The 27,914-nt window shown below is 44.5% G+C and overlaps 1 protein-coding gene across 1 annotated transcript; it reads right to left on the bottom strand.

The window, feature by feature from the left end:
- GRK7 (G protein-coupled receptor kinase 7) lies at window positions 1–27,066 on the bottom strand. Its single transcript, XM_047098762.1, has 4 exons — window positions 26,455–27,066; window positions 24,685–25,122; window positions 6,394–6,668; window positions 1–337 (listed from the first exon to the last, which is right to left on the bottom strand). The coding sequence occupies exons 1-4, from the start codon at window positions 27,064–27,066 to the stop codon at window positions 1–3; spliced, it is 1,662 nt and encodes a 553-aa protein (XP_046954718.1).
- Window positions 27,067–27,914: the final 848 nt, after the last annotated feature.

Genomic DNA, 27,914 nt, shown 5'->3' with positions numbered 1-27,914 from the left:
TTATAATAACAAACACACACCAGACTTGGATGAATTACCATCCCCACAACCTGCAAGCCTGTTGGGGTCATTCAATTCTTCAAACAGTCCCGTTTCTATAATTTCTTCCTGCCATGCTATGGGGACAGCACCTGTTGCAAATCTTTGGAAGAACGTCTTATCTTTATCATCAAATTCAATTCCCCGAACCTCAGAGAAATCTTCAATTTCAGCGATGTCTTTGGCATAAACCACGGAAGGGTCTGGCACAAATGGGGGCTCAACTAGGCCAGCTTCCAGGCGAGCAAAATTGACGGTTTTGAAGAAAGGGTGTTGCCTGGGATCATCAGACTTCTCTCTGTAAAGAAAGGAGATGGTCAGACTGAGTCACACTAACAAACCAAAACAGGAAATGTTCTAACAATACAAAATGTGCAGCATTCTTTTCCTGTAATACATTTCATTTTAATTGCAAAGACAATATAATGACATAAAGAATAATTTAGAAAAATAATGACTTCAAAAATCACCTTACACAGACAGTAGCATTTTCATTGTTTGCGGATAAACCTTCACATGTAGATCTAATTTTTAGAGTCAAGCAGTTGACATGACTTTTATCCTTAGGGTTTTGTGGAAATACAAGCAAAATTCAGTGAGGCCAGAATCTGCTTGCCTGCAACTTTATAGTCATTGCATTTTGCTCTGCCCTTCAGGGTCAGACAGAACAAGGGAAGCATGTCTCTTCCCACCACATTCTAAAAGACAGCACCCATATCTCCCCACTCTTCATATGACATGGCGTCTAGGAGCTCCACCTACCTCCCCCCACTGCCACAGTATTTTTAAAGACTTAAAAAAAATGCATTAGGGGGCGCCTGGGTGGCTCAGTCGGTTGAGTGTCTGACTTCGGCTCAGGTCATGATCTCACAGCTTGTGAGTTCGAGACCCATGTTGGGCTCTGTGCTGACAGCTTGGAACATGGAGCCTGCTTCGGATTCTGTGTCTCCCTCTCTCTGTCCCTAACTCACTCACATTCTGTCTCTGTCAAAAATAAATAAACATAAAAAAATTTTTTTAATGCATTAGTAATTATTAGTGTTAATGAGCATACCTTCAGTGCCCAAGACTATGGTTATTTGTTATCAAACCCTTGTCTAGAAATTATTCCAGCATTTACCTTAGAATAAGGGAGAAAAATATACGTTCCCAATTGTGTAACCTCTTATATTAGTTATCTATTGCTGTGTAACAACCTACCCTAACATTTAGTGACTTAAAACAACAAACCTTTATTATCTCACAATTTTTGTGGGTCAAGAATCTATAAATGGTTTCACTAGGTGCCTCTTTCATGAGGTTACAGTAAAGCTGTTCAGGGCTGTGCTCTCATCTGAAGGTTTGAGTGGAGTTGAGGGAGAAAATCTGCTTCTAAGCTCACTCACGTGGTTATTGGTGAGTCTCCATTCCTCACCATGTGAGCCACTGCACAAGGCTACTTTATAACTTTGCACCTGGATTTCCCCAGGGCAAATGATCAAAGAGGAAGGCGGGGAGGGAGGGAGGAAGGGATGGAGGGAGGGGGGAGGGAAGGAGAGGAGGAGGAGAGAGAGAGAGGGAAAGCAAGCCCAAGATTAAAAAAGCACAGTCTTTTAATACCTTATCTTGGAAATGACATCTCATTATTTCTGCTATATTTTTAGAAGCAAACCAATAAGTCCAGCCCACGCTTAAGGGAAGGGATTACACAGGACTGTGGATAATAGAAGGGGGATCTTTGGGAACCACACGAGGGGCAGCCTACCACACATTTCTTTTGGTCCCCCTTAAGTCCAAATTTTAAAGAAATAAAAAGAGGGCTGTATTGTGGCATCAGATTCAAATGATTTTTTCCTTTTTTTTTTTTTGTTTATTTATTTATTTGAGACAGAGACAGCATGAATGGGGGAGGGGCAGAGAAAGAGGGAAAAAGGGAGAATCCCAAGCAGGCTCTGCACTGGCAGTGCAGAGCCCAACACAGGGTTTGAACTCAGAAGCCATGAGATCATGACCTAAGCCGAAACCAAGAGTCAGACGCTTAATCAGCTGAGCCACCCAGGCACCCCTTCCTTTTTCTTTTATGTGAATAGATATACTGCTCTAAGAAATATCTTCTCTTACAGAAAAGTCAATTTCTGTCATAAATCGACCTTATTAAAAATTAATCACGTTCATAGATTTCCCTTTACTTTTATTCCAGTTATCAAAGAGCTTTCAGGAAAAGGATTGAGGTCTTCTCCCATATACCCCCTTCACAGACTCCCTACAGTGTCAGATAATTACTGCAGCAGACTCTATCCAATAGGTTCTAAACACAATAATGACATTACTAATAACGGCAGGGAGAATAACTAGCATCTATCCAGAGCCTACTCTCAACTAACACAAAGTGAAGCGCTGTTATCACAGTCAACCATCACAACAATGCCTGTCTGTCTTTTAACCGCATTTTTAACCTCTTTTACCCTCTTCAGTTGCTTCTGCATTCATAAATAGCTGTGCCTCTGAAAAAGCCAAAAGACATAGGTGAGTTTTTCAAAGGAAAATTGTAATCGAATATTATTGTGAAAAAGAGAAATTCAGTTGGAGGCGTCTGATGTCTAGCCATTCTCTGGGCTGTTTTCTGTGGTTCAGGCCTAGCACCGTCCAGAAAGGTGGGTGCAGGGCTCCTTGGACTTGTCTCATTATGCACCAACTGAAAAACAGGTATGGAGAACTGCATCAGGAGATACTGCAGGTGTCTCTCTTTTTCTCAAAGCCACCAAGTCTCCCTCAACTGAAAGGAAGGAAAATGCGGGCTTGCCATCTCCTAGAACTCACTGACCAATGTCTGTCTGTGTGGCTTACATCCTGTAGAGTCACCGTCTTGAGGGAGGGTTACTGAGATCATTTGAAGCTTCGAAGATGGATTTTTCTCTGAAGTTAGGTTTATGAGGTATAATTCACATAGCAACATTCACCACTTTAAGGTATCAGATTTTGGTGTGGGGAGGGTATCATGTATATTTTAAATGTGGCAGAACAAGGATAGAGCTAGAATTCCGTCCAAGTAGATCAGGAATGAACCCCAAGTCTCAGAGTCTCAACGAAAATGAGAGTTGGAATGGGACCAGGTGCCCTGAGGAAGGAGCTCACACCACCTTGATGACCATCAGCAGGCATGAACACACTGTCCCACAGGTCAAGAGTCCTCCTCAAACTCACTCAGAGCAGTTTTAACTTGGATAAACAGAGTGCCCAGGGGCTCAGTAACCTTGAGAAAATTGTCAAGCCGGTCTTGACATCAGGATGAACAGTTCTCAAGTAATATCTCAAGCAACAGGCCCAAATGGCCTTGGCTTGTCCGGCAGGGATGGCTGACTGCAGCCCTTTTGCAACTAGTCACAAAGGACAAAAGCAACAATAGCCCCCGAAAGGTTTTCTTTATGTTCTCCGTCACCCCAACTAGATGCCCCTGGGGGGCAGGGTCCATGCTTTATGCCCTTTTCCACTAAATGTCTGTGGTGCTGATGCTGACAATAAAGACCAGGCTCTGTAACCCCTATTCCTTTTACTCGTGTCTGGGACACTGCAAAGCTGATCACTTTACTTTTTGCACTGGTGTCTCTTATGTCAGTTCTGTAATTAGAAATAGCATGAATATTATTTTACTCTTGAATCTTTCCCTGGCAGCTTCGTGCAGAGATCTTTTTTGCCCACCATTATGCAGTGCACTTTGGACAAATAGGAGAGGCTACTGACTGAGGCGGCATCTTTTGTAACAGCCAAACGGGCCACGGTAGGAAAGGAGATTCTCCTGCTTGTTGGGGTAGATTTCATTTCACAGCATTTACAGGTGCTCTTGTGTTCCTGAACCCCACATCGAGATTACAATGGATTTTCTTGTAACAGTCAATGAAGCAAAGATACCACCTGACCATACACTGTGGGGTTTGGTCTGCCAAGAACAGTATGTATTGGTATGAAATTATGTGTTGGAGAAGCACTTAAGTCAGAGGCTTGCACGGTTATTTGATCTTGTTCTGCTGCACTAACTGATCAGAATAAAACCTGCAAAATGTTTAAATGGGCTTTAGCTTTTATTTTATTGGAAAACACGATAAATCCTCTCAAGAGCCCTTGTGAGATGCTCAGAAAAGCTTTCAACTTTTCTGCAAAATTAATTCACAGACCTATGAAGACAAAGGGAAGATCCTTTCAGTGGCATTTAAAGAAGGAAAGGGTTTTTAAAATTTATTTCAAATGTTCATGAATGCAACAGGGAGGGGCCATGTGACCCGTCTTCTGTGTGACATGCTGGGTAGGCATTTGCTCGGCCCTGAAGGACACCACTAAATCAATCAAGCATTATCTCATTTGAATTTTTAAAAAAATACAGAGTTGAAATGAAAATGTTGGAAGGTTTTGTCTTTCACTGAACAGCTGGTTTTTATATGCCTTTTCTCTAATGTTGTAAACAGTTTTATTCAAAACAGTCACAACAACAGATGCTTTATTAAAAGGTTTTGCTTGATGGAGCAGCTTCAGGCAATGAGCCAGGGCTTTAAGGTGGCATTTTCCTGAAGAAGTTTGTCAACATTTCATTTTATATACCCACAGCGTGTTTATAGATTTTCAATCAATCCTGGCAAGCGGTGGTGTTCCCTTCAGTGAAGTCATCTAGAGAGACTGTTTGCTTTCCTTGCTGCCTCGGCCGCTGTTAGTGTGCCCGCTCATCCTCCCTGTGCTTGAGAACCCACGCGTAGACACGGTCAGTGGTCACCATTTCTGTGTCTCCTCTCCTTCCTGGGCACATGGAAGACAACACTAGCCAGACCCCTTTGACCTTGGAAAGGGCCAAGACTCATTCTGGGCAAACGGAAGTGTGTGTGAAGTGCTGTGCAAGTGGGTCACTTCCTGACTGAGGCGGTACAAAGTTCCCCAGGTTCTCCGTGCTCTCTTCTCTTGCTACGTCAACTGGAAGCCACGAGTTCTAATGGAGCTGTCAGATGGAAGCAGCCTGGATCTCCGAGTCACTGCTCAGTAGGGAGACACCCTGGAGTGCTGCTGGACCCACAAGGGACTTTGTGTGAATGAGAAAAATTCCATTAGTTTTAAGCTGCAGAGACTTTGGGATTTGCTTGTTATCATGACGTGGCCTATTCTGACCACAGTAATACAACATTGGAATCTACACAGGAAAATCAGCTCCATGTTTTACTTCACATAAATGCAGAATTTCCACCAAATTCCAAAATACGTGTTTGTTAGTGTGGTATCTGTCATGCTTTGGAAGTTATTACAAATGGATTTTGTTTTGCTATTTAAAAAAATCAGGTCGGGGCACCTGGGTGGCTCAGTCAGTTAAGTGTCCAACTCTTTTTTTTTTTTTTTTTAATTTTTTTTTTCAACGTTTATTTATTTTTGGGACAGAGAGAGACAGAGCATGAACGGGGGAGGGGCAGAGAGAGAGGGAGACACAGAATGGGAAACAGGCTCCAGGCTCTGAGCCATCAGCCCAGAGCCCGACGCGGGGCTCGAACTCACGGACCGCGAGATCGTGACCTGGCTGAAGTCGGACGCTTAACCGACTGCGCCACCCAGGCGCCCCAAGTGTCCAACTCTTGATTTTGGCTCAGGTCCGGGCTTGTGGGTTCAGGCCCTGCATCGGGCTCTCTGCTGTCAGCTTGAAGCCCACTTTGGATCCTTGGTCCCCCTGTCCCTCTCTGCACCTTCCCCACCAGCATGCATGTGTGCTCTCTCTCTCTCTCTCTCTCTCAAAAGTAAATAAACATTGAAAAAAATTTTTAATTAAAAAAAATTACGTGGCAGAATATTCGGGGTGCCTGGGTGGCTCAGTTAAGTGTCCTACTCTTGATCTCTTGATTTTGGCTCAGGTCATGATCTTCAGGTCATGAGATCAAGCTCTGCCTTGGGCTCCATGCTCAGTGGGGAGCCCTCTTGGATTCTTCCTCACCCTCTCTCTCTGCCCCTCTGCTCAAGCACTCGTGTGCTGTCTCGCAAAATAAATAAATATTAAAAATATATAGTAAATATAAATAATATGTTTTTAATATATATTTATATACATTATATGTTCATATATATTTAATATATGTTATCATATTATATTCTATGTTCTATTATATATTATATATTTCATATATAATATATATATGAAAACAAGATATATATACATATCTTGGAGATTGTTCCATATCAAGTGCTTATAGTGTTTGAAAGTATCAGAAATACTTAACCATATAACATGCAAATAATAATAGGAAAATAATAATAAAACTTAACCTCAAGGCCTCAGCACTAATCCAAAGTACGTTCTAAATCCCCATGGACAATGCTGACACTGCTAATCACCTGTGTTATATGGTAGTTTACCTGCTTCCCAAACGTTGTTCTGGTTTCTTAGCCAAGAAGAGTCTGCAAATATCTTTTGCTTCCTCCGTGAAGTTATCATGTTGGAATCTGACCTCTTCTTTCAGGGTTCTTTGCTTTAAATCCTCTTTACTGACTTTTTCCTTGTAATCTTTGAATGGTGTTCGTCCAGCAACCATTTCATAAATACTGCATCCCATTGCAAACCAGTCCACAGGATAGGAATAACTCACTTTTTCCATTAGGATTTCAGGAGCCATATAACCATTGGTTCCAGCCTGTAATACCCCAAACAAGAAACAAAACAAAAATACTAATGTGAGTGTAACAAACACTGCTGATTGCCTATCCAATACCCATTCTCCTTTTCTTTCTTTGTTAAGGGAATCTTAACTTATTTGGGGTGGCAATGTGTCTAACCTATTCTAGTCCCTGCTTTTCCAGCATCGTCTAGTGCAGTTGGGGCAGGCCATGTGATCCATTTTGGCAAATGAGACATAAAGAGGATTTAGCTGCAGTGCATTATAAAAGGGACAAATGAGGCTGTCCTTGAAGTGGGACACTTCATCATTAAGTTGAAAAATTCAAGTAGATGTCTTTATGATTCCCCTAAGCTCAGCCTCTGTATTTTATTCACAGGTAATAGAAAATTAGATGCATGGTATTTTTTTTTAAAGTTCACTTATTTATTTTGAGAGAGAGAGGAAGAGAGAGTACATGCATGCACATGTGAGTGGGGAGGGGCAGAGAGAGGCAGAGGGAGAGAGAGAACCCCCAGCAAGCTCTACACTGTCAGAGCAGAGCCATTCAGTGTGGGCCTCGAATTCACGAACCATGAGCCAAAATCACCAGTTGGTTACTTAACGGACAGCCACCCAGGCACCCCTAGATGCATGGTTTTTAAAGGTTGAGCACTTTAGGTTGCTAAAGGTTTTTAAAGGTTGCTAATATTGAATGTTCATGTGTTATCCGGTCTGTGATTCTTATTCTATTTGCTACATATTGACATTAATCTCACACATCTCTGCCTGTCTGAATTGAAAATTAGCAGAGTCATTTTAATCTAGAAAATTCCACATATGAAATTTCATCTAACATGCATGAGTATATTTTGTAGGCACCCTTCTAATGGAAATACATGCCAAATGACCACTGGATTTAAAAAAGTATTTTTTAAATACATATTTTTGTTACAGCAAAATGCATATAACATAAAAGTTGTCATCTTAATAATTTTTAAATGTACAGTTCAAGAGTATTAAGTACATTCACCTTGTTGTACAACCATGATCACTATCTATCTCCAGAATTCTTTTCACCTTGCAAAACTGAAACTCTATACCCATTAAATAACTCCCCATTGCCCCCACTCCCCAGGCCCTGGCAACCACCATTCTACTTTCTGTCTCTATTATTCTGCCTACTCTAGGTCCCTCATATATGTGGAATCAAGCAGTTATTGTCCTTTTGTGAATGTGTGATTTTAATAATTAATTCAATATTTAATGAATACCTATAACATACCTCATTATTATAAACCATGTAAATATGTGTGTAAGTATGTGTGTATATACACATGGTTTATAATATGCATATACACATACAAACACATTATGATTTCATAAAAACTAAGTTGCTTTTGGTTACAGTACAATGCATAACTTCTTCAGCAATTAAAAATTCAAAGTACACCCTAAAATGACAATATGCTTCCATTAGTACATAAAAATGATAATATAAATTATTGGCAGAGTTGTGAAAAACAGATGTGCTGTGTAAATTGACCCAGACTTTTAGGAGAGCAGTAAGATATAAATAGTCATAGACAATAATATGTACCAACTGTTCCTTTTCTTCAACCAGTTTACTTACCTTTGGAGTATGTATCTCAAAGAAATGACTCAGAAGGAAAAAGAAATCTATGCTGAGATGTTCACAGCTCCATTATTCATAATGGTCACAAGCTGGAAATTTCCAAATGCCCATCAATAAAGACAACAGACTAAAGTCTACTGTTAATACCAAGAAGTTTAAATATATACTGGGTTTCACACACCAATTACAAATATGCATTCCAGTACACCAAAAAAGTTAGAATGTGTTTTTAGTTGTTTATTTGGTGATTTTTTTTTCTGTCTAATTGCTTAAGTATATGTTTTTTACATGCACAGTATATATATTGCATTAGGAATATTAAATTTCACAGGTAATTTCTACGTGGATAACAACAATGAAAAATATATATGACCCAAGCACTAATGAGAAGTAATTGGCCGGTTCTGGAAGTGACTGGGGTCTGACGGGCTGGGCATGAGTCAGCGCGGCACTGCTGTTTTCATAGAAGCTGATATATAATTTGGGTGACCATATGTTCCGGTTTGCCCGGTACAGTCCCAGTTTACATCTGTTGCCCTGGCATCTTGTCTAGTTTTGCATTTGTCCAGACAAAAGGTCCTGTAGGCTCCTCTAAGACCCAGGATATAGTCTCACTCATCTTTGTATCCAAACTAGGTACTTACTGCAGGGCCTCATCTGGTGCATGCCCAACAAAATGTTTGTTAAGTAAACAATAGCAACGATGGTAACTGGATGTTTTCCATTCACTATCCAACCAATATTTATTGAGTCATGCCCTCCAGTGAGTTCTAGAGATACCAACACATATAATACCCGGCCTTTGCCCTTCAGGATTTACAGGCTGGTAGAGACAGGTCAAAAGGTCAACTCAATAAAGTAGGGTAAATGCCATAATGGGAGTATAAAACAAGCACAGAGAGGCCAGAAGGTGTGTGTGTGTGTGTGTGTGTGTGTGTGTGTGTGTGTGCTGTGGATACTTCACTGAAGGGTGATAGCTGAGCTGAATCATGAGGGAAGAATCTGTCACACACAGAAAGCTAGCTAGCTAATAAGCATATGTGAGATATGAAGCCAGGAATAATGTGGGGAGCTTTAAGGAATTTGACATTTCTGGAATACAAGATCTGTGGGATGCAATGGTGGGAGGGGAGACCAGAGGGAGAGATGAGGATGAGATTGAGAAACACTGTATGCCAAAATAGCAAAAACTCATTCCCAGTCTTCCTTTTCCCTTCTATCCCTCTACTAGAGAGGCCAGAAGGCTAAGCACTCCATCTCCCAGCTTCCTTTGTACCTAGGGTAACCTTGTGCAAGGTCAAGGTGCTAAGGGTTGGGGAAGAGGGGGAATGAGCTTGCTTAGAAATACATAAAAGAGGCGCAGTCAGTTGAGAATCCAACTCTTGATTTTGGCTCGGGTCAAGATCTCAGGGTTGGGCTCCACACTGGGCATGGAGCCTGCTTGGCATTCTCTCTCTCCCTCTCTGGCTGCCCCTCCCCTGCTCATATGCTCTGTCTTGCTCTCGCTCTCGCTCTCTCAGAATAAACACATAAACATTTAAAAAAATATATAAAAGATATAAGACAGATTAATAGATCAATAGAGGGATGGATAAATGGATAGACATGTGACAAAGTGAATCTAATAAAATATTGATGACATACAATGGAACATTGGCCTTAAAAGGAATGAAGTACTGATATATGCTACAACATGGATGAATCATGAAGACATTATGCCAAGTTAAAGAAGCCAAACACAAATGGCCACATATTGTATGTCTCCATGTGTATATAATGTCCAAAATAGGCAATTCCATGCAGCCAAGAAATGCATTAGTGGTTGCTTACGGTTGGGGGGGGGGGTGGCGGTGGGAGTGATGCTAAAGGGTAGGGGATTTCTTTCTGGGGTGAAGAAAAATTTCTAAAACTGTGATAATGTTTGCATGGCTCTATGAATATACTAAAACCCACTGACGTGTGTACTTTAAATGGGTCAGTTTTATGGCAGTTAAATTATATCTCAATAAAGCTGTTCCAAATGTCTACAGTAAAGGCTAGATAATGGGTATACAGGTTCTTGATGTGGAATTCTTTCCTACATGTTTGAAAGTTTTTATAAGAACATAGAGGGGAAAAAGGAGTGAGGGAAGGGGATGCAATGCCAGGCATTACTGGGTGGCTGCCGGTTCACCAGGCACAAGAGAATCTTCTGGAAGGGTTATAAAGAGGAACTGCAGGAGAGAGGGAAGGAGGGGGAATCCATCTGCCCAGCTCCCTCCCATCTCCTACTTCCACGAATCATGGATTCCCCAAATCTAACTGGTCTGTATTTCCAGATATGTCATCCAGACCTTCAGCAGCTGCCTAGAAACCAGGATTCACATCGCACAGTATGATATTTCCTCCAATTCTAAAAGTAGAGGAGCAACTGGGCCTACAAGTGGAGCCAGGAGGGTGCTGTCCTAAACAGAGAGAAGAGGCAGAGAGGGACTGTGAGAAGGTGTGTGAGGTTTGTGGGCCAGTATACAAACCTGATGAAATTTCTCAATGATGTACTTTGGTGTGGGGCTTTTTCCATCTGTGATGCTGGTTACTGGTTGGCTGCTTAATCCAGAAACTAATGGCTGTCAGAATCTGGAAACTTTCTCAAATTATTTCTTTGATCATTTTCTCCCTTCCATTTTCTTTCCTCTCTTGTTCTTTTTGGAAATCCTCAATGAATCCCCTATGTTTCTTATCTTTTGCTTTTATTTTCCATCTGTCTTTCCTTTCTTTCTTTCTTTCTTTCTTTCTTTCTTTCTTTCTTTCTTTCTTTCTTTTTCTTTCTCTCTCCCTCCCTCCTTCCTTCCCTCCCTCCTTTCTTTCTTTTCTTTTCTTTTCTCTTCTTTTCCTTCTTTCTTTCCAGGACATTCCCTCTATTTTTTTCTCCAATTCTTCTTCTTTTTTAAAGTATTTTATTATGGGAAATTTCAAGCATACACAAAAGAGAGATGAGAATAATAAATCCAGTATAGGCTACACTCAGCTTTGACAATTATCAACAAATGGTCAATCTTGTTTCATCTCTTATCCCTGACCCACTCCTACTGCCCCAGACTATCCTCGACATCATATCACTTGTATTTCACTATGAATCTCTAAAAGGTAAGGCCACTTAAAAAAACAAACAATGCCAAAGCACTACAATACCATTATCTCATTTTAAAAATAGCAATAATTCTTTATCATTATCAAAATCTGGACATGCTTACACTTCTCCACTTGTCCTGTAAACCTGTCCTGTAAATAGTTTGTTATACAAATAAGGTTAATACAGTGTAATTGCTTGGTATGTCTCATAAACTTTTGTGACTATATAAATACCTCATCTCTCTGCCTCCCAGCCCTTTGAAAGTTTTTGTTAGAAAAAGTGGCTAAACTATAGAGTATCCCAGGTGAGATTTTGCTGATAGCATCCCTGTGGTATCATTTAACATGTTCCTCTATCCTTAGTGTTTCCTGTAAATTAATAGCTAGATCTAGAGGCTTAATCCTTCTACTGAAATTTCATTTCTGCAAATGTTTTTTATTAACATACAATTAACATAGAAAAATGTGCACAGATAGTAGATGTTCAGGTAAATAAATTTTGATAATTGAATATACCCATATAAGCACCACCCAAACAAGATATAGAATACTTTTATCCACCCAGAAAGTTCTCTTGTGTCTCTTTCTAGTCCATTCTCCTCCCTACTTTGCAGGCAACCACCTTCTGATTTCTACCACCATAGATTAGTTTTGTCTGTTCTTGGATTTCATGTAAATGGAACTGTATGGTAGGTATTCTTTCGTGTCTGATTTTTTTTTTTGATGTAATGTTTTGAGATTTATCCATGTTGTTCTGCAAACTTATTCATGATTTTTTTTATTTCCAAATGTCCTTTTCTTCTCTGAATGTTTCTTGTTTTCTAGCATTTGTTCTTGTTTCATGGATGCAGTATTTCCTCTTAAATCTCATATGATATTAATTATAAATAAAAAAATGTTCTATTCATTGTATTGTTTCTGCTCTCTATAAGCTTCTTTCTTCTGTTGGTTTTTGCATAGTCTTTCATTTTGGAAGGTTCTTTCAAATAATAAATGATCTTTGACTATTCATGTTTAAAGCTGACAAGCAGCTTGTCAAATGATGGGCTTCACCATAGGGTGATCCTGCCAAGCCATTTCAATGGGGACCCACCTGTGAGTATTCATAGGCCTTTTGTGTTAGCATGCTCAGTTTCCCCAGACAGAGATGGTCCAATACCCCACCTGAAAGGGGTTAGCCTGCTTGCTCTCATTCTGGGAGCTAAGGTGTGGTGGGGACAGAGGGTCTCCCCGTACAAAGTATTTCACTCTCTACAACTCTCAGCTGAGCTGTATGTTCCTGGGTCCAGCTTCTCTCTGGTTCAGTCTCTTCTGCTGGGGTTGGAGAGGCATGATGAAAGATTACAAACAACATCCAAGTGCAGTTTAGATGGTGGTGATTGGTAAATTCTACTTAGCAATACTGATTGTGAGCTTGCTCTGTGTGTGGCCCCCTTCCAATTAGCAGATTTCAGAGGTGAGTGACTGTAAGGATTAAAATAGCTAATCAGGACACCAGATAAACATCGGTTGCTCAGTAGAAGGTATAGGGTGAAAGGAGAGAACGTGCCTTGTCCTAAAACAAAGGATGTAAGACACAGGCTGGGGAGAAAATTGGAAATAATGTACAATACTTACTACGTGCTTATTACATGCTAAATATTTTCTCAAGTGCTTTATGTGAATTTCTCATTTCATCTCTATGATAAACCTATGAGACAGAAACTATTTTATCTCCCATTTTACAGATTAGAAAACAGAACCACAGAGGGTTTAAATCTTACCTGGGGTCATCCACCCAGGATTCACACACAGGTCTGCACTCTGAACCACGACATTGCACTGCCTCTATGGAAGTAGGTAAGCTGGCTGTTTCAAACTCTTCCAAGTTCCCTTCAGATTTCTCTGCTCCCCTTAGAGTCCTCTCGTTCCCTCTCTCTATCTATCAAGGACCAAGCCCTCATCTTGGTCCATTCTTGCTTAAGCTGCTTCCCTTCCCCTTTCCCCAACAAGCTCTTCATCCTTTGCCTGTATCTCTGCTCATCAGGCTGGCTGGACTGCTCCACACAAGCAACCTCTGCTAGGAGGTGGGGACCAGACCCTGAGCCATCCTCCAGGACCATCTTGCTCCCTCCCCAGGGAAATAAGTGAAGAGTCGGCCCACCATCCTCACAGCACTACAGCCTCTTGGTATAATGGAAGGAGCACAGGACAGCATGCAGGGCAGCTTGAGATGCATTCCAAATAGTTTTCAGGACTATCTTTACCTCTTGGCCCTAAAGACAGAAAATGTCAGTGATGGAATTTTGAAGGGCACCACCTCCTTGAGGAGTGGAGGTATTTCACAGAGAAGAATGGAATTAGAGGCACACGCCAGACTCTGAGCACCCAAATTCCATCGCAGCCTCCAGCTGAAAAAATTAATTGCCTGCCCTTTATGCCATTTGTCTTCTGCATGTGAACTGCCTCCTCAGAGTGGGGTGGGAGGAGAGAATTAGCCAAGCAGCATGGGGCAGGGTCCAACCATGCTGACCTCTCACAGCTTAGTTTAACTCCTGCAGTTACAAAGGGCCCCCGCACATCAGTCTCTGTGTCATCAAAACAGTCGCTTTCAGTCCATGTGACCAGAACTGCCATTGCCAGGGCTATAGGGATCACCCAAGTGTCAGCAGCAACAAAACACTTAGTGGAGGTTTTGTGTATGTTTTTTGTTTTGTTTCCTTCCTTCCCCCCCCCTTTTTTTTTCTTTTGGTTTTACAATGCCTTTTGATGGACCTACATAGTCAAGACCTGGTCAGGCAAAACAAGGTATCCCCAGCATGGCAGGGCATCAAGCATCACACGGCACAGGGTTTAGGAAGCCAGTAATGACGCCTCCTTTATACTCCACCCCCCCCCCAGGGGGCAGCAAGAAGTGCATCTACTACAGTCAACACATGTGTACTGCTTAGGCCCATCAGGACCTCCTGACACCTACAGGTGTTGAAAGGTGGAGGGACGTGCACACGCTAGTCCCAGATCAGGATCAGAGCCAGCCTATCAGGACCTGTGCAGATGCCCCTTACATTGCTCTTGCTGTTGGATGCTGGCTTCCACTGGCCCTGTAGCTGTCCTCACTCTTACCCTTGGGCCCATGGGAGCTGAGTGGCAGGGCCAGGCTGGGCAGTCCCAATGTGGCTCTGGACAGCAGTGGACTGTGACCCTGGCAGAGCTGAGAACAGGGAGGGGACTTTCAATGGGACTGAGAGGGCACAGTTCACAACTTAATAGTTCTGCGTATCCATAAAAAAAGGGTGTGTGTGCAAGTATGCCTGTGTACGTGCAGGTCCTTCAAGGTCAAAGTCACCAGTAAACCTCCAGCTCCCACTGAATCTGAAAAGTTGGCAAGCTTAAATTCCATCCTTAGAAGAAATGCCAGCGTCGTGCCCCTGGTGCGACCAGGCCAGACTGGAGTTGATGACCGGGTGGGGAGAAATATGCAGAAAAGGAAGCTCTCTGGGTTTGTCGGTGGTGGCCCAGCAAACTGACCAGCAGAGAAAGAAACTGCCCGGGATGCTTCTTCCAACCCCCCCAACCCCAGCTCATCACAAACCAGATCCACTCGACAGCACAATCCAAACAGAAGAGGGAATCAGAATGTACATCTTTTGTTTGCCGTGGCAGGAGAACTGTTGAGCAGAGGAAAAAAACAAGCTGAGCTTAGCGCTATCAGCTGTTTCCTGGGGCTCTCTCCTTCCTTCCTCCGAGGGGGGCCTGGCCGCTTTGTTCTCGTTCCCAGCTGCTCCTCTGCGCCTTTAAGCGGTGGCCTTTGCAGACCTCAGAGGAATGCGGCCTGAGACCCCAGGGGATTCAGCTCCGAGGCTCCGCCTGCGTGCTCAGCCCCAGGCTGCAGCCTCCAGAGTGCCTGCTCTTGCACCTGGTCTGCTTTCTGCTGGCCACTTCCTAGGTGGGCAGCAGGAGCCTCACCAGAGGTGGCTTCCTGCTTTTTGTGACAGCCGAGGGAGGACACCTATTTCAGAGAGCCCCTGCAGGGGATCCAAAAGAGAGGTTTCTGCAATAATGCTTTCCACAGCTGTACAGCCTGGTGTCATTCTGCTGTGGTTCGGATTCCAGCTCTCTCACTTACTGGTCACCCCCTGCCTCACAGCTCTTACTTCATAGGACTGTGATGAGGATTAAAGTGCTAAGACCTACTGAATACCTCCCAAAAGCCTGGCACAGAGCAGAGCCTTAACAGGTGTTAGAGACTACGGTCACCAAGCCTGGGTTCCAGTTGTCTCAGGCAGGACAGCTACCCAAAAAGAAAGACTCCAAAACCTCTGAGACTACATCAGATTGAAATTCAGGGCCTGGCACACGGGCAGAGATCGATAGTCGCGATTCTTCCACTGGAGTGTGTTCTTCGGTGGCTCCACGTTCCCTAGTGGATCTCTCTGGCAGAGGGCTGAGGCCCATTTTCCATGGTGTCTCTAAGATGCTCAGAATGAAACCACAAGTGAGTACCATGTGACTGTGAGGAAGCAAGGCAACTATGTGCCTGATGGTCTCAGTCTACAGGGGAGCTGCGTGCCCCCGCCCCACTGCACCTGCTGCGGCCCCATAGTCCTGCTGGCTCCCTGTGCCTCTCAGAGAACAAAGCACAGGTGCAGAGGTCACCTGAGAAGCCCAGTGCCAACAGGTGAGGCAGAAACAATGCAACAGAAGGAATTGTGACTGAGGGGTCTGGTATTTGGCTGCTGGTAGGATAATCAGAACAATCATTTCTTGAGTACCTACTAAAGGTTTACCCTTTGCTAGGCTTTTATCTACCTTGTTTCTTAATCTTATCATTAAGCTTAAGAGGCAGACAGCCTGGGGTCAAGTGCAGGGCTAAGCCAGCCTAAGTGGCATGTCTGTGCCAATTACAAGAAGGCACCCTGCACAGCTTGGGTTGGCCCTCAGTCCTCAGCATCCCTATGGCCGAGTGCCCCACGTGAGGGGTCAGTCTGTGCACCGCAGCCACGGTAAGTGTCAGAACCAGGACTGACACACATACCCCTTCCATCTGGTTGACGCTGAGGATCATATTTCATCTGCTGCACCTGATCTGAATGGATCCTCTGGGCTGCCAACACGTGTCCACATCAACTTCCATGATGCAACTTTTTGGTTCCCCGCATGACAGTCCCCTCCTGCCGCCCCTGCAGACCTCCTGGCTCTCTTTCCTCACTTCCACAACTCACTGGACAATGTGTCTCCAGTGTCCTCCAGTTCCCCGGTCCTCCTATTTACTGCCATCCCAACTCTCTCTTCCTGAGTGTCCTTCCAAGCCTGCTTTGTCATTTTCCTGCCTGAAAGCTTTCAATGGCTCCCCAGCACCCTAGGCCCTGAGTTCAAATGCCCTTGCCTGACTCCTCCAGCCCCCGAGGGCCTGACATCTGCTATACTCTCCAGTTGTACTCTCTGCACCCTTCCCACCCAGTGACTCCACACTCTGGGCAGCTGCAGAGTCGTTCTGTGCCTGAGCCCCGGGGCCTCTTGTTCAGGCCTTTAGCTTGGCAGGATTTTTCAACTGTGACAGCACAGACACTGTGGGCCAGATCATTCTTTGTGGTGAGGGCTGCGCTGTGCACTATAGGATGTTTAGCAGCATCCTTGGCCTCTACCCACCAGATGCCAGTAGCACTTCCCCCATCACGACAACCAAAATGCCTGTAAGGATTGCCAAAAGTCCCCTGGGGGCCAGAATTGCCCTCAGTTGAGGACTCCTTTGCCCAGCCTTTACCCTTCCTCCTCACCTGCCTAGCTTGCTCGCCTTTAAGTCTCAACTCAGTTGTCATCACCTCCCGGAAGCCCTTCCCGACACCACAATCCAATGTCAGGCACCTGACTTGGACAACTTTGTTCACATGTTTTCTCACTGCCCTTTTACTTGTCAGTCTCCTCCCTGTCCTGGGGCTTTAGGAAGGCAAGCATTTGTGTGCCTGGTTCCCTATACTCAGGGTCCAAGTCTGTACCTGTGATACAACCTTACTTATAAATCACCCCTGACACCCCTCTTTCCCTTACACCCTTTCCAAATCACTGAGGCCTATTCGTTCTGAAATCTCTTCCCAATTCATCCATTGTGCTCTGGCTCCACCAGAGCTGCTCTGTGATCTGAGCTGCTACCTTCTCTCATCTGGATTACAAATGACCATAATCCACCTGAATCCCCTCTGGTCGGTTCTTACTTCAGACTAATTTTCTTTTCTTTTCTTTTCTTTTCTTTTCTTTTCTTTTCTTTTCTTTTCTTTTCTTTTCTTTTCTTTTCTTTCCCTTTCTTTCTTTCTTAAATGTTTACTTTTGAGAAAGAGAGTTGAGTGGGGGAGGGGCACATAGACGGAGAGAGCGAGAATCCAAAGTAGGCTGCACGCTGTCAGCACAGAGCCCCACCTGGGGCTCGAACTCACAAACTATGAGATCATGACCTGAGCCAAAGTCAGACGCTTGCCACCCAGGTGCCCCCAGACTAATTTTTTCAAAGCAGAAATCTAAGTATTTTGTTCCCTTGATTAAATCCTTTCATAGACTTACTGATACTTTTTTTTTTTTTAAGTAGGCTTCACACCCAGCATGGAGCCCAACGTGGGGCCTGAACCCAGGACTCTGAGATCAAGCCCTGAGCTGAGATCAAGAGATACACAACCACTCAACTGACCGAACCACCCAGGTACCTCCTTTCTGATACTCTTAAGCAAAAAACTGGAGTTCTTAACATGGCCTGTAATGCCAGGTTTGGTGTGGCCCTTGACACCTCTCCGACTTCATTTGAACCACATTTCCTCTTGCTTTGTCCTTTTCCTTTCTTGGCTTCCTTTTATTTCCCAAAAAGCAACAGGTCCCTTGCACTGGCGATCCGACCTGGAGTGGAGACCATGGTACTTTGGCCAGATCCCTTCTTCAGGTGTGGCCTCCACTCCTCCTGGGATCAAGGCCAGCCTCCAATGCTGTCCTGTGCCCAGCAGCAGCCCAGTGCTAGGGTTAAAAGTTGTACAGAGACTGTCTTGACCCATTATTGAATCTTTATCTTGTAAATTAAGTCCAATGAGACAATGAAGCATGTGCCTGCGGCGTGCAGCCTGGCTCACACACAGTCCTGTCTCCTGCCACATTTCTGCCTCCCAGTCGTGGGCTCCTGGTTGTCTCCTCCACTGTCTCTGCTCAGCAACTGTTGTGAGTCCCTGCCCCTGTGGAGGCCTGGACTCAGGTGCAGCATTGGGTTCAGGGTTGGGGTCAGGCACATGCTTCCTCAGGCCCAGCTAGTGGGTGGGGCCCTGAGGCCTAAGAGGGTCTTCCCTCACTCCTATCTCTCCAAGCCTGAGGGAATGTGACACTGAATAGCAAATAAAAAACCACCATGACTTGTTGAAAGATTGATCATGGAAGACTGGAGAAAGCTTTTTGCTGATATTTGAACGAGGGTCCTCCATTAGCAATTTGCAAGAAGCTTGGAACTTATATGACCAGCCCTCGCTGGGAGCATTGACTGCTGATGGCTCACAGCTGCACCTCACCCTGGGAACTGCCCTCCACCCCAGGCAACTGCCTAGTCCCAAGCTGCCCCCTGTAGCAGCAGGCCAAGGTCACTGACTGGCCCTTTAAGGGATCCCTAAAAGGTACGGCCTCTGAAGGGCCATCCCAACTCAAGAGTTTGTTGAAGGATTGACTGAGGTCTTAGTTCCTTCCACTTCATTGTGGGTCAGCTTCTCCCTCTGCCAAGTCCTGCCTTCTTCATGCATACATCTCCTGAGAATGCACCTTAATAAGTCTTCCACATGGAAATAGGTCTGAGTGTGTTTCCAGGAAACCCAGCCCAAGACACTCTCCTAGGACTTTGCTGTGTGAATACCTATCTGTCCCTCTGATATCAGGTTACGTTGTATTTCCCTTATGGCTAACTCTCTGCCTCTCGTGTGTTAAGTCAAATCCTCCTTGGAGATCCCCATGTACCACATCTTCACAGCATTTGTCATAATTGAAATTTTACATTCCTGTGAGTAATTACTAAGTTCTATCTTCCCCACTAGACTAAGTTCCATGAGGGCAGGAAATCATGTCCATTTTTTGCTCATCATTCTATCTCTTAGGTTTAGCACAGTCCTGGTGTGTGGGAAATGCTGGTACATATATGTTGAATGCAGGAGTGAGTGAATGAATGACTGCCTTTTGAATGAAGGGATGTTAAAAATAATTCTAAGACTATAACAAATATTTCTGAATGCCTTTAAACAGTGGTAAATACTTTGAAAATGGATTTGAAGTTCTGGTAGTGATCAAAAATTACTAGGAATTAATTTAGTTAATGACAGTGGTTGTAATTTTGGTGGAGACCAATGTGTGACCAAGAAATCACCAGAATTCCTCTTCTGTAAGGCTCTTACACTGTTTCTCAGAAGTAAATTCTCAAAGAGAAAAAATTTTGGAGCAGGGTCATAATGATTGTGAGGTATGTAGGTGTTAATTTTTTTTAATGTTTATTTGTGAGAGAGCGCAAGCAGGTGAGGGGCAGAGAGAGGGGAACAGAGGATCCAAAGCGGGCTCTGTGCTGACAGCAGTGAGCTGGATGTGGGCTTCGAACTCTCAAACCGTGAGATCATGACCTGAGCTGAAGTCAGACGCTCCACCGACTGAGCCACCCAGGCACCCCTGTGGGTGTTAATTTTGATGAAACACATTCTGAGATCTTTTAAAACTCCCTTATTCAGGGGCACCTGGGTGGCTCAGTCAGTTAAGCATTTGACTTTGGCTCAGGCCATGATCTTGCAGCTCATGGGTTGGAGCCCTGCGTCGGGCTCTGAGCTGACAGCTCAGAGCCTGAAGCCTGCTTTGGATTCTGTGTTTCTGTTCCTCCCCTGCTCGTGCTTTCTCTCTCTCAAAAGTAAATAAGCATAAAAATTTTTTTTTAAATCACTTATTCAGTGTGTCTCTAGCATTGTATTTGGGACAAAAGAGACTTCAGAATAAATATAATGCCCAACCTCTGTCACCCATGATCCCCCTGAATATGAGGATTTGGTCAGAAATGTCAGAGCAGGACAAGGTAACCAAATGTGTCAAAAGGTTTTTGGTCACTGTTCTAATTTCATTCCCATTCCTGACAAAAGAGCAAGTCTTAAAGACTCATGTTCCATAAAATCTGAAGGCCACTGTTCTCCACATAGAATTCAGAAACCTCTCTGCATGAGTCCCACTGCCCAATTTTCCTATTATATCTTCCTGAAGTCCCTAAAAAAGTGATATGAGTTAGTTTTATTGTATGCATGTAGATGTCAGCTGAGAACAGGCAGGAGTGCTTATCACATTTATTAAAAATGCACACAGACAGTGGCTGGGACCATGTTTAGTTATATTGTGCCTATGTGTGGGAGGCTGGCTCTGAGACATTAGTCACATCATTCCCTGTGTAGGTGGGGGTGCTCCTTTTTGAAGTCTTCACTCTGGGAGTTCAAGTAGATTTGTGGTTGGTATCCACATCAGACCAGGCTGAGGAAGATATGCTAATGTCATCACATGTACTTATTCTGAGGTTTACTGAGAGAAAGCCTTTCATAGTATTAAAAACCATAGGCTCTATGTCCTGCCCTCTGTGTGAATTTAACGGAGTAGAAACGAAACTGTAAGTGCCCTGGTGGGCGCCTGAGTGGCTCAGTCGGTTAAGCATTCAATTCTTGATTTTGGCTCAGATTTTGATCTCACTGTTGTGAAACCGAGCCTGAGTCAGGCTCTGTGCTGAGAGTGGAACCTGCTTAAGATTCTCTCTCTCCCTCTTCCTCGGCCCCTCTCCCCAACTCACGTGTGTACACAACATGCATGTGCATGCTGTCTCTCTCTGTCTCAAAATCAAAACCAAAACCAAAACCAAAATCTGTAAGTGCCCTCGAATCTGATGTACCCAGATTCATGTCACATATCAGCAATGTGACTTTGAGTGGGTAACTTAACCTCTCTGAATCTCAATTTCTCCATCTGTAAAATGGAGCTATTAATATTCCTACCTCATAGAATCTTCTGTGAGGGTCCCATCATCCCTTGATTAAGGGGTCAGAAGTCTTTCAAACTTTTCAAACCACGGAGGTAACAGCAGTTATTAGGGGCATCTACTGCTTTTTGCCTAGCTGACATCCATTTTTCATTCTTTTCCATCCTGATTTTCCTTTGGAGAACACATTCTCGTGTTTAGATACGACAGACCTTCTCCCCGGCTCCTGGGAATAGCAGTGATTGCATCCTGGCCAGTAGAATTGGTTGTGCTTGGACATGTGACCTAAGTTGTCCATTGAGAGTCTTCACTGGGAAATGTGAAGGAATTTTTCTTAAAGAAGTGTTTTCTGTCCATGGGGTTGCTCAGTTGGTAGGGTATGTATGAAGATGGCCTCTATGGGGGGATCACCCGAGTGAGAGTGAGGCTAACGTGAAGGACAGCAGTGTGGGGAAACAGAGGGAGAGATCCCCAGGGACACTGCTCAGGCACCTGGATCAGGCCAGTCGTCTGAGCTTCTTAGTTATGAAAACTATTAATTTCACTTCTTAAGTAACTTCACTTTGTTCCATAAGAACCCTGACTGATAGTCCCATAAATCATAGTAATTATTCCATACGTTGATCTTTTGAATTGACAAGTCTTTTCCTCCAAATAATTCAAAGACTTATCTCACAGACTCATAAAACTTGGGAGACGAAGGAGGCCCTTAGGCCTGCCTAAAATGGCAGACAGTAACTCAGTGACACAGCTGGGACAAGGATCCAGGTTTTATGCCTCCCAAGCCAGCACTCTTAAACATCCCTGCCTCTCCCGGTGTGTCTGCCTTGGCCTTTCTCACACCTGAGCGGAGACACCTGTGTCTTTCTTCCCTGGGGTGTCTCCCTCTGTCACCACATTTTAGGAGTGGCTCTGTGCTCACCTCATCCCGTCCACTGATGACAACCACATTTTAAGAGAAGTCAGTCCAGATATGGGTCTTGATGGAGCCTAGGTGAGAGGCCAGGGGCTGCTGAACTCTGGGCATATGAGTACTCAGAGCCCAAAGCCTTTCCTCAACCTTCATTACCTCCTGTGTAGATCCTTCTAGTTGCTGCTTGTGGGGACCCAAACCCAGTCTCTTTTTCCTTTAATTCATCTTACATAGTGTCCAAAGCATCTTCCTAAAGGGTCACTCTGGTCATGCCACTTTCTTGTTGAAAAACCTTCAATGCTCCCTATTGCCTATACAGCAATGTCCAAAGTGCTTTACCTAGTGTCCCCCAATAGCCTTAAAGGGACTGCGCCCTTCCAAGGATGCCTAGCTCCTACCTAGGGAAGACTTACCCACTTGGAAGAATCAAGTCCAGAGTTTCAAATTCTGTTACAGCCTCACGTTCTATTATGATAGATGGTACACATTCTGAGCCCTATTAGAAAGGACAACATTGTCCTTCTAACAATGTCCAACACCTTGCTAATATTCTTTATTCATTTTGATGCTATCATATAAAAATCTTTCCCCCAGTTACCTTCCTTTATTAGTTCATAGTTCAGGTCAGAAGTCTGGGCACAGCATGGCAAGGTTCTTTGATTATGATCTTACAAGACCAAAGTCAAGATGTCTGCTAGACTGTCTTCTTATCTGGTGCTCAGGATTCTCTTCCAAATTCAGACGGTTATGGAGCATGGAAAGGACCAAAATCTCAGAGATGTCGATCTCATCATCCTGCAGCTGTGGAATTAATGCCAGCACCACTAATCTCCACACTACTTGTTACATAAGGAAAATAAAGCCCTGTCTTGTTTAATTCACTGCTATTTGGGTTTTCTATGATCTGCTGCCGAGATCAACCTTAACTGATACAGCTCCCATGACTATGTCACTCCTAGCCCTCAACCTACTTATTTAACCTCTTCAAGGCTCCTCTTCCACATCCCCTACACGTTCGTGTTCCTCAGCTTCTATCCTTGCTCCTCTCCTCTTGGATGCTGCCCAAGTCACGATGACTCCAAATCCCAATATCTAGCCCAGACCTTTCTCCACAGTACCAGACCTATAGGTCTAAATGCCCAGGGAACATCTGGACCTGCCTGTCACATATACAACACAATCACCGCTGAACTTGCCAGCTTTCCAACAGTTTTACTCCTCTATGCAGTCATTGGAGCTAGAGACCCTCCCTCTTCCTTGCCTTCATACCCAGCTGGTCCTAATGTCCCAGCAGGTCTCTTTCCAATGGTGCCAATCTATTCCCACGTCTTCAATCCTACTGTCTTCAATCCCTCCTAACTAGGTCCTCTACCTTCCATCTACAATCCAAGTTAGTCTTCTAAAAATGTGAATCTACTCACGTCATTCCCCTTGTTAAAACCCTTCAAGGGCTCCTCAACCCCCAAAAGAAAGTATTCCAATGACTTTGTATGATCTGAGCCCTACACATCTTGTCAAAATCCCTTATGTTACAGCCACATAAAATCACCTGCACTTTCCCAAACTTGCCATGATTTTTCTCACTTCCTTGGCTGATTGTCCTCGCTGCCTTGTAAGCTGGAAACTGTACAAAAACAAAGTTTCAAGTGAATGTTTAAGAACCTGACTTGGGCCCTTGTCTCCCACCTTTGTGCACAGAAACTCAAAGGTAAAGACCTGTCAGAATCCCAGAGATTTTGTATTGTTTACTTAACATAATTGCTTAATTAATCAAAGAATTAATACCCTTTTAATCAAAGAATTCTCTGCAGGCCACTTTGAAACAAACTGATCAAAATAAACTAGTTGCCTTTGTTCTCTGCTACAAATTTTCATTCAGAATTTCATCTGTATCCAAAGTAAAACATTCCCCCATCCACACTCAACGGGAAAGGAGGTATTTACTTTAATGTGCTAAGTGTTAGGGATTTCTTCTTTTTTCTTATCCTATTAAAATTTACCTCCTAGGTTCCTGGAATTTTAGGACCCAGCCCCTAAAATTTTCCAGAGGAGGAAACCGAGGCTTTATGGACTCAGGAATGTAGCACCAGGGAGGTGGTTATTGGTGGAACATACTACATGCCGACTATGCATTCAGCTCTTTCCATCTCACCATGAAAACACAGACCATTTCCAACTCACAAAGAAAGCTCCCTGTGCCTGCCAGGAAAGGAGAGCAAAGTAACCCCCAAATAACCAGTTAAGCTAATCCTCTTACATCACTCCACTTAAGGCAAGATGACAACATAAGGGCTTTAGGGAGAAGGAAATTAGAAGAATTATGTCCAACACTCCGTTTGCCCTGGGAATAGATCAGCCCTCTCCCCTTCTCTCCAACTCTGTACCCCACCCTTGGGACCAAGGGAGAGCCACTCACCCTCTGTGTGACAGGCTTGTCATCCTGGATCTGCACGGCCAGCCCTAGGTCAGACAGCCTGCAGTTGCCGAGGTCATCCAGAAGCACATTCTCGGGCTTCATGTCCCGGTAGACAATACCGAGTGAGTGGAGGTGCAGCACTCCACAGGTCATCTGGGCCGAGTAGAAGACCACCCTGCTCATGTCCAGGCCCCGTGTACCCACACTGTAGATGTGGAACTTGAGGTCTCCCCCATTCATCAGGCTCATGACCAGGCAGAGATGGGACTTGGTTTCAAAGGCATAGGCCAGAGAGACGATGAAAGGACTGCTGACCTTTTCCAAGATTTCCTTTTCTGAAAGAGCCATTTTCTCACCATTTTTCTTCTTCAGCCGCTTCTTGTCCAGTTTCTTACAGGCATACATCTTACCAGTGTTTCTCACCTGGACAGCACATACCTTAGAGAGAGAAAGAAAGGGAGAGGATGAGGTAGAAGTAAGAAGCACTAGTGGGAGAAGACAGCAAGGTTGATACAGGGGATGAAAGTGCAGAAATCAGGTGAGGTGAAAAGATGGCAGGCTTCTGAGAAAAGAGAAGCCAAAAGCAATAGGGGTTCTTCAAGAAAGAGCTAGGACCACAATGAGGTACTCTGCACCCTCCACCCATGAGGGGGGCCATAATGAAAAAGAAAGGGAAAATAGCAAATGTTAGCAAGGATGTGGAAAAACTGGAATCTTTGTGCATTGCTGGTGGGAACATAAAACGTGGAAGATTTTGGTGGTTCCCCAAAAAGTTAAACATAGAATTGCCACATGACCCAGCCATTCCACTCCTGGGCATGTACACAAGAGAAATGAAAACAGGTATTAAAATACATGTACATGAACGTTCACAGCAGCACTGTTCACAGTAGCCAAAAGGCATAAAAACCCAAGTGCCCAATAACAGATGAATGGGTAAGTGACATGTAGTCTACCCACACAATAGAATATTCACCCGTAAGAAAGAAGAAAGTACTAATATATCTGCAACATTAGTGAACTTCCAAAACACTATACTCAGTGAAAGAAGCCAGATTCTAAAGGTCACATATTGTGTGATTCCATTTAGATGAAACATCAGGGTAGGCAAATCCATGGAGACAGAGAGCAGACCAGTGGTCGCCAGGGACTGTGGGGAGGGGACTGGGGAGTAACTGTTAATGGGTACAAGGGTGATGAAAATGTCCTGGAACTACACAGAGGTGATGGTTACACAACACTATGATGCATGTATTCAATGCCACTGAAATGGCTACTGGTTAATTTTATGTTACGTGAATTTTACCTCAATAAATGTTTTTCTAGTTAGAAAGATAAAGAGCTGATCATGGCAGTGGTATAAAATTGATTCTCAACTTTACTTCAAGATGAATGTTTTCTCAGATACCTGAAGTTTTCTCAAATCAAGTCCATTACCACAATTAAGGGAAACGGAGAGCTCCCGTGGTCGTGTGCTGCTATCATTCTCGTGTCTGGGGGGCACTTCAGTGTGCTCCTGGCGTAGACCCCATCATAAAGATTCTTGGCCAACTCCACATTTTGTTTGTCTTTCCCAACCCACTCTCATTTTATTTCACATGGTAGCCAGAAAAAAGATGTGGGAGCCAGCTAGGAATTCTCCACAGGCGGCACTGGAATCAGTTCTAAGTAGGTCCTCTTGAGGTTTTTTTGTTGCTGTTGCTAACACAAAACCAAATCCTTTTATGCTGTGTACTTCACCTTCCAGCCCAGCCATTCTGAGACACTTACCTCCCCAAAACCACCTTTCCCCAGAACTCGGAACTCATCAAAGTACTTGTCGGACACCGGTTGCATCTCAAAGACCTTCCACTGCAGAAACTTGTCATAGAAGGGGCTGGCCAGGAAATCCCGGAAGGGCTGGTCCTGCAAGAAGGCCATGACCTCAGCCTTGGCCTGTGCCACCAGGGCTATCTGATCTTCCTCGGTGGTGGCTGCTTGGCACTTGGTGGCCAGAGCTGGGCTGAGGAAGGGATGTGGGTGCCCTGGAGCAGAAGCAGCCACACAAGTGGCCACTAGCCCCTGCAGCATGCTGCCCTTGACAGGACCCTCCTCAGCCAGCTCCCAACTCTGCACCTCCTCAAGGAAGGCCACGGCCTCTTGGTATGGGGGCACTGTGGCTAGGAAGTCCCGGAAGAGGCGGCGGCCAATGGGCTGCTGCTCGCACAGGTTGTTGAAGTCCTGGGGCAGGGACTGGCGGAGCTGGGTGCAGGACTGTGGCCCGGGCAGCACCAGACTCCGGCGTCGCCTCTGCAGCTCCTTGCTGTCTCCATCCAAGGTCTTCCGGGCCTGCAGGTAGGCTGTGTTGGCAATCAGGTTGTCCAGGCCCCCCATGTCAACCATGGCTGAGCACAAGGTGTGCTCCCAGGAAAAGAAAAGGAAGGATGGACGGCTGCGGTGGGGACTCAGTACGTCTGGGGGCCAGCTGGATGGTTTCCCTTGAAAGGTTCAGTAGCTTCCAGAGGATTTACAGGGAGTCTTCTAGTCCACGGGTAGCACTGGCGGAGGGTACAGAAAGAGGTTTCTCTTGTAAGAAGCTTTGCTGGCTATGTATAGCTGGCCAGAGAAGGGCACATCACAGGTCATGCTCCCATCCACCAAGAAGAAAGCAGCCAGAAACACCTGTGAAGGCCACTTGTTCATCATGGGGACATACATACCTGCTTCTTGAATACACAGTTACCACTTTCCAAAGGAAAGGAGTCATTATAAGGTGGTATACTATTTGTTGCCGACAGCATTATTTTATTAAACTCCTTCTAATTTTACACATTTCCTTCCAGGCTCAAGCTAGGTAAACTCCCAGGAAATGCCAGGTCAGTCAGGTAGAGGAACTGTGAGGGGTAGGGGAGGTTTTCTTCCGTGTCTGGCAGCCCAACATAGAGCAGGTTACAGAAGGAGATGCTCTGAACTTTGAGTCCTGAGACATGTTCCCAGAGGCCCTCGGGGACTCATGTTGCGGCCCTCAGAGTGGACCGTGGCTTTCCCACAGTCAGTTGCACCCCAAACAGTCCGCAGAGATCATCCAGTTATGGCTTTCCTAGTTCCCAGGAGTCTGAGACTTAAAGTACTGGGTTAAAAAAAAAGGGGGGGCGTCATCTTGGCCCAAAACATCCCATGAAGTGACATAAGCAGAAAAAGAACACCACTTCACCACATGTGGTTGCAACTGTTCCAAGGGCACAGTCTAA

The sequence above is a fragment of the Lynx rufus genome, unplaced genomic scaffold, assembly GCF_022079265.1.
Source record: "Lynx rufus isolate CCGP_SWC_20201006 ecotype Redwood Valley unplaced genomic scaffold, mLynRuf1.p SCAF_5, whole genome shotgun sequence".
Lineage (NCBI taxonomy): Eukaryota > Metazoa > Chordata > Mammalia > Carnivora > Felidae > Lynx > Lynx rufus.
The sequence above is the reverse complement of the archived record's forward strand: the minus strand, read 5'-3'. Positions and strand labels throughout refer to the sequence as shown.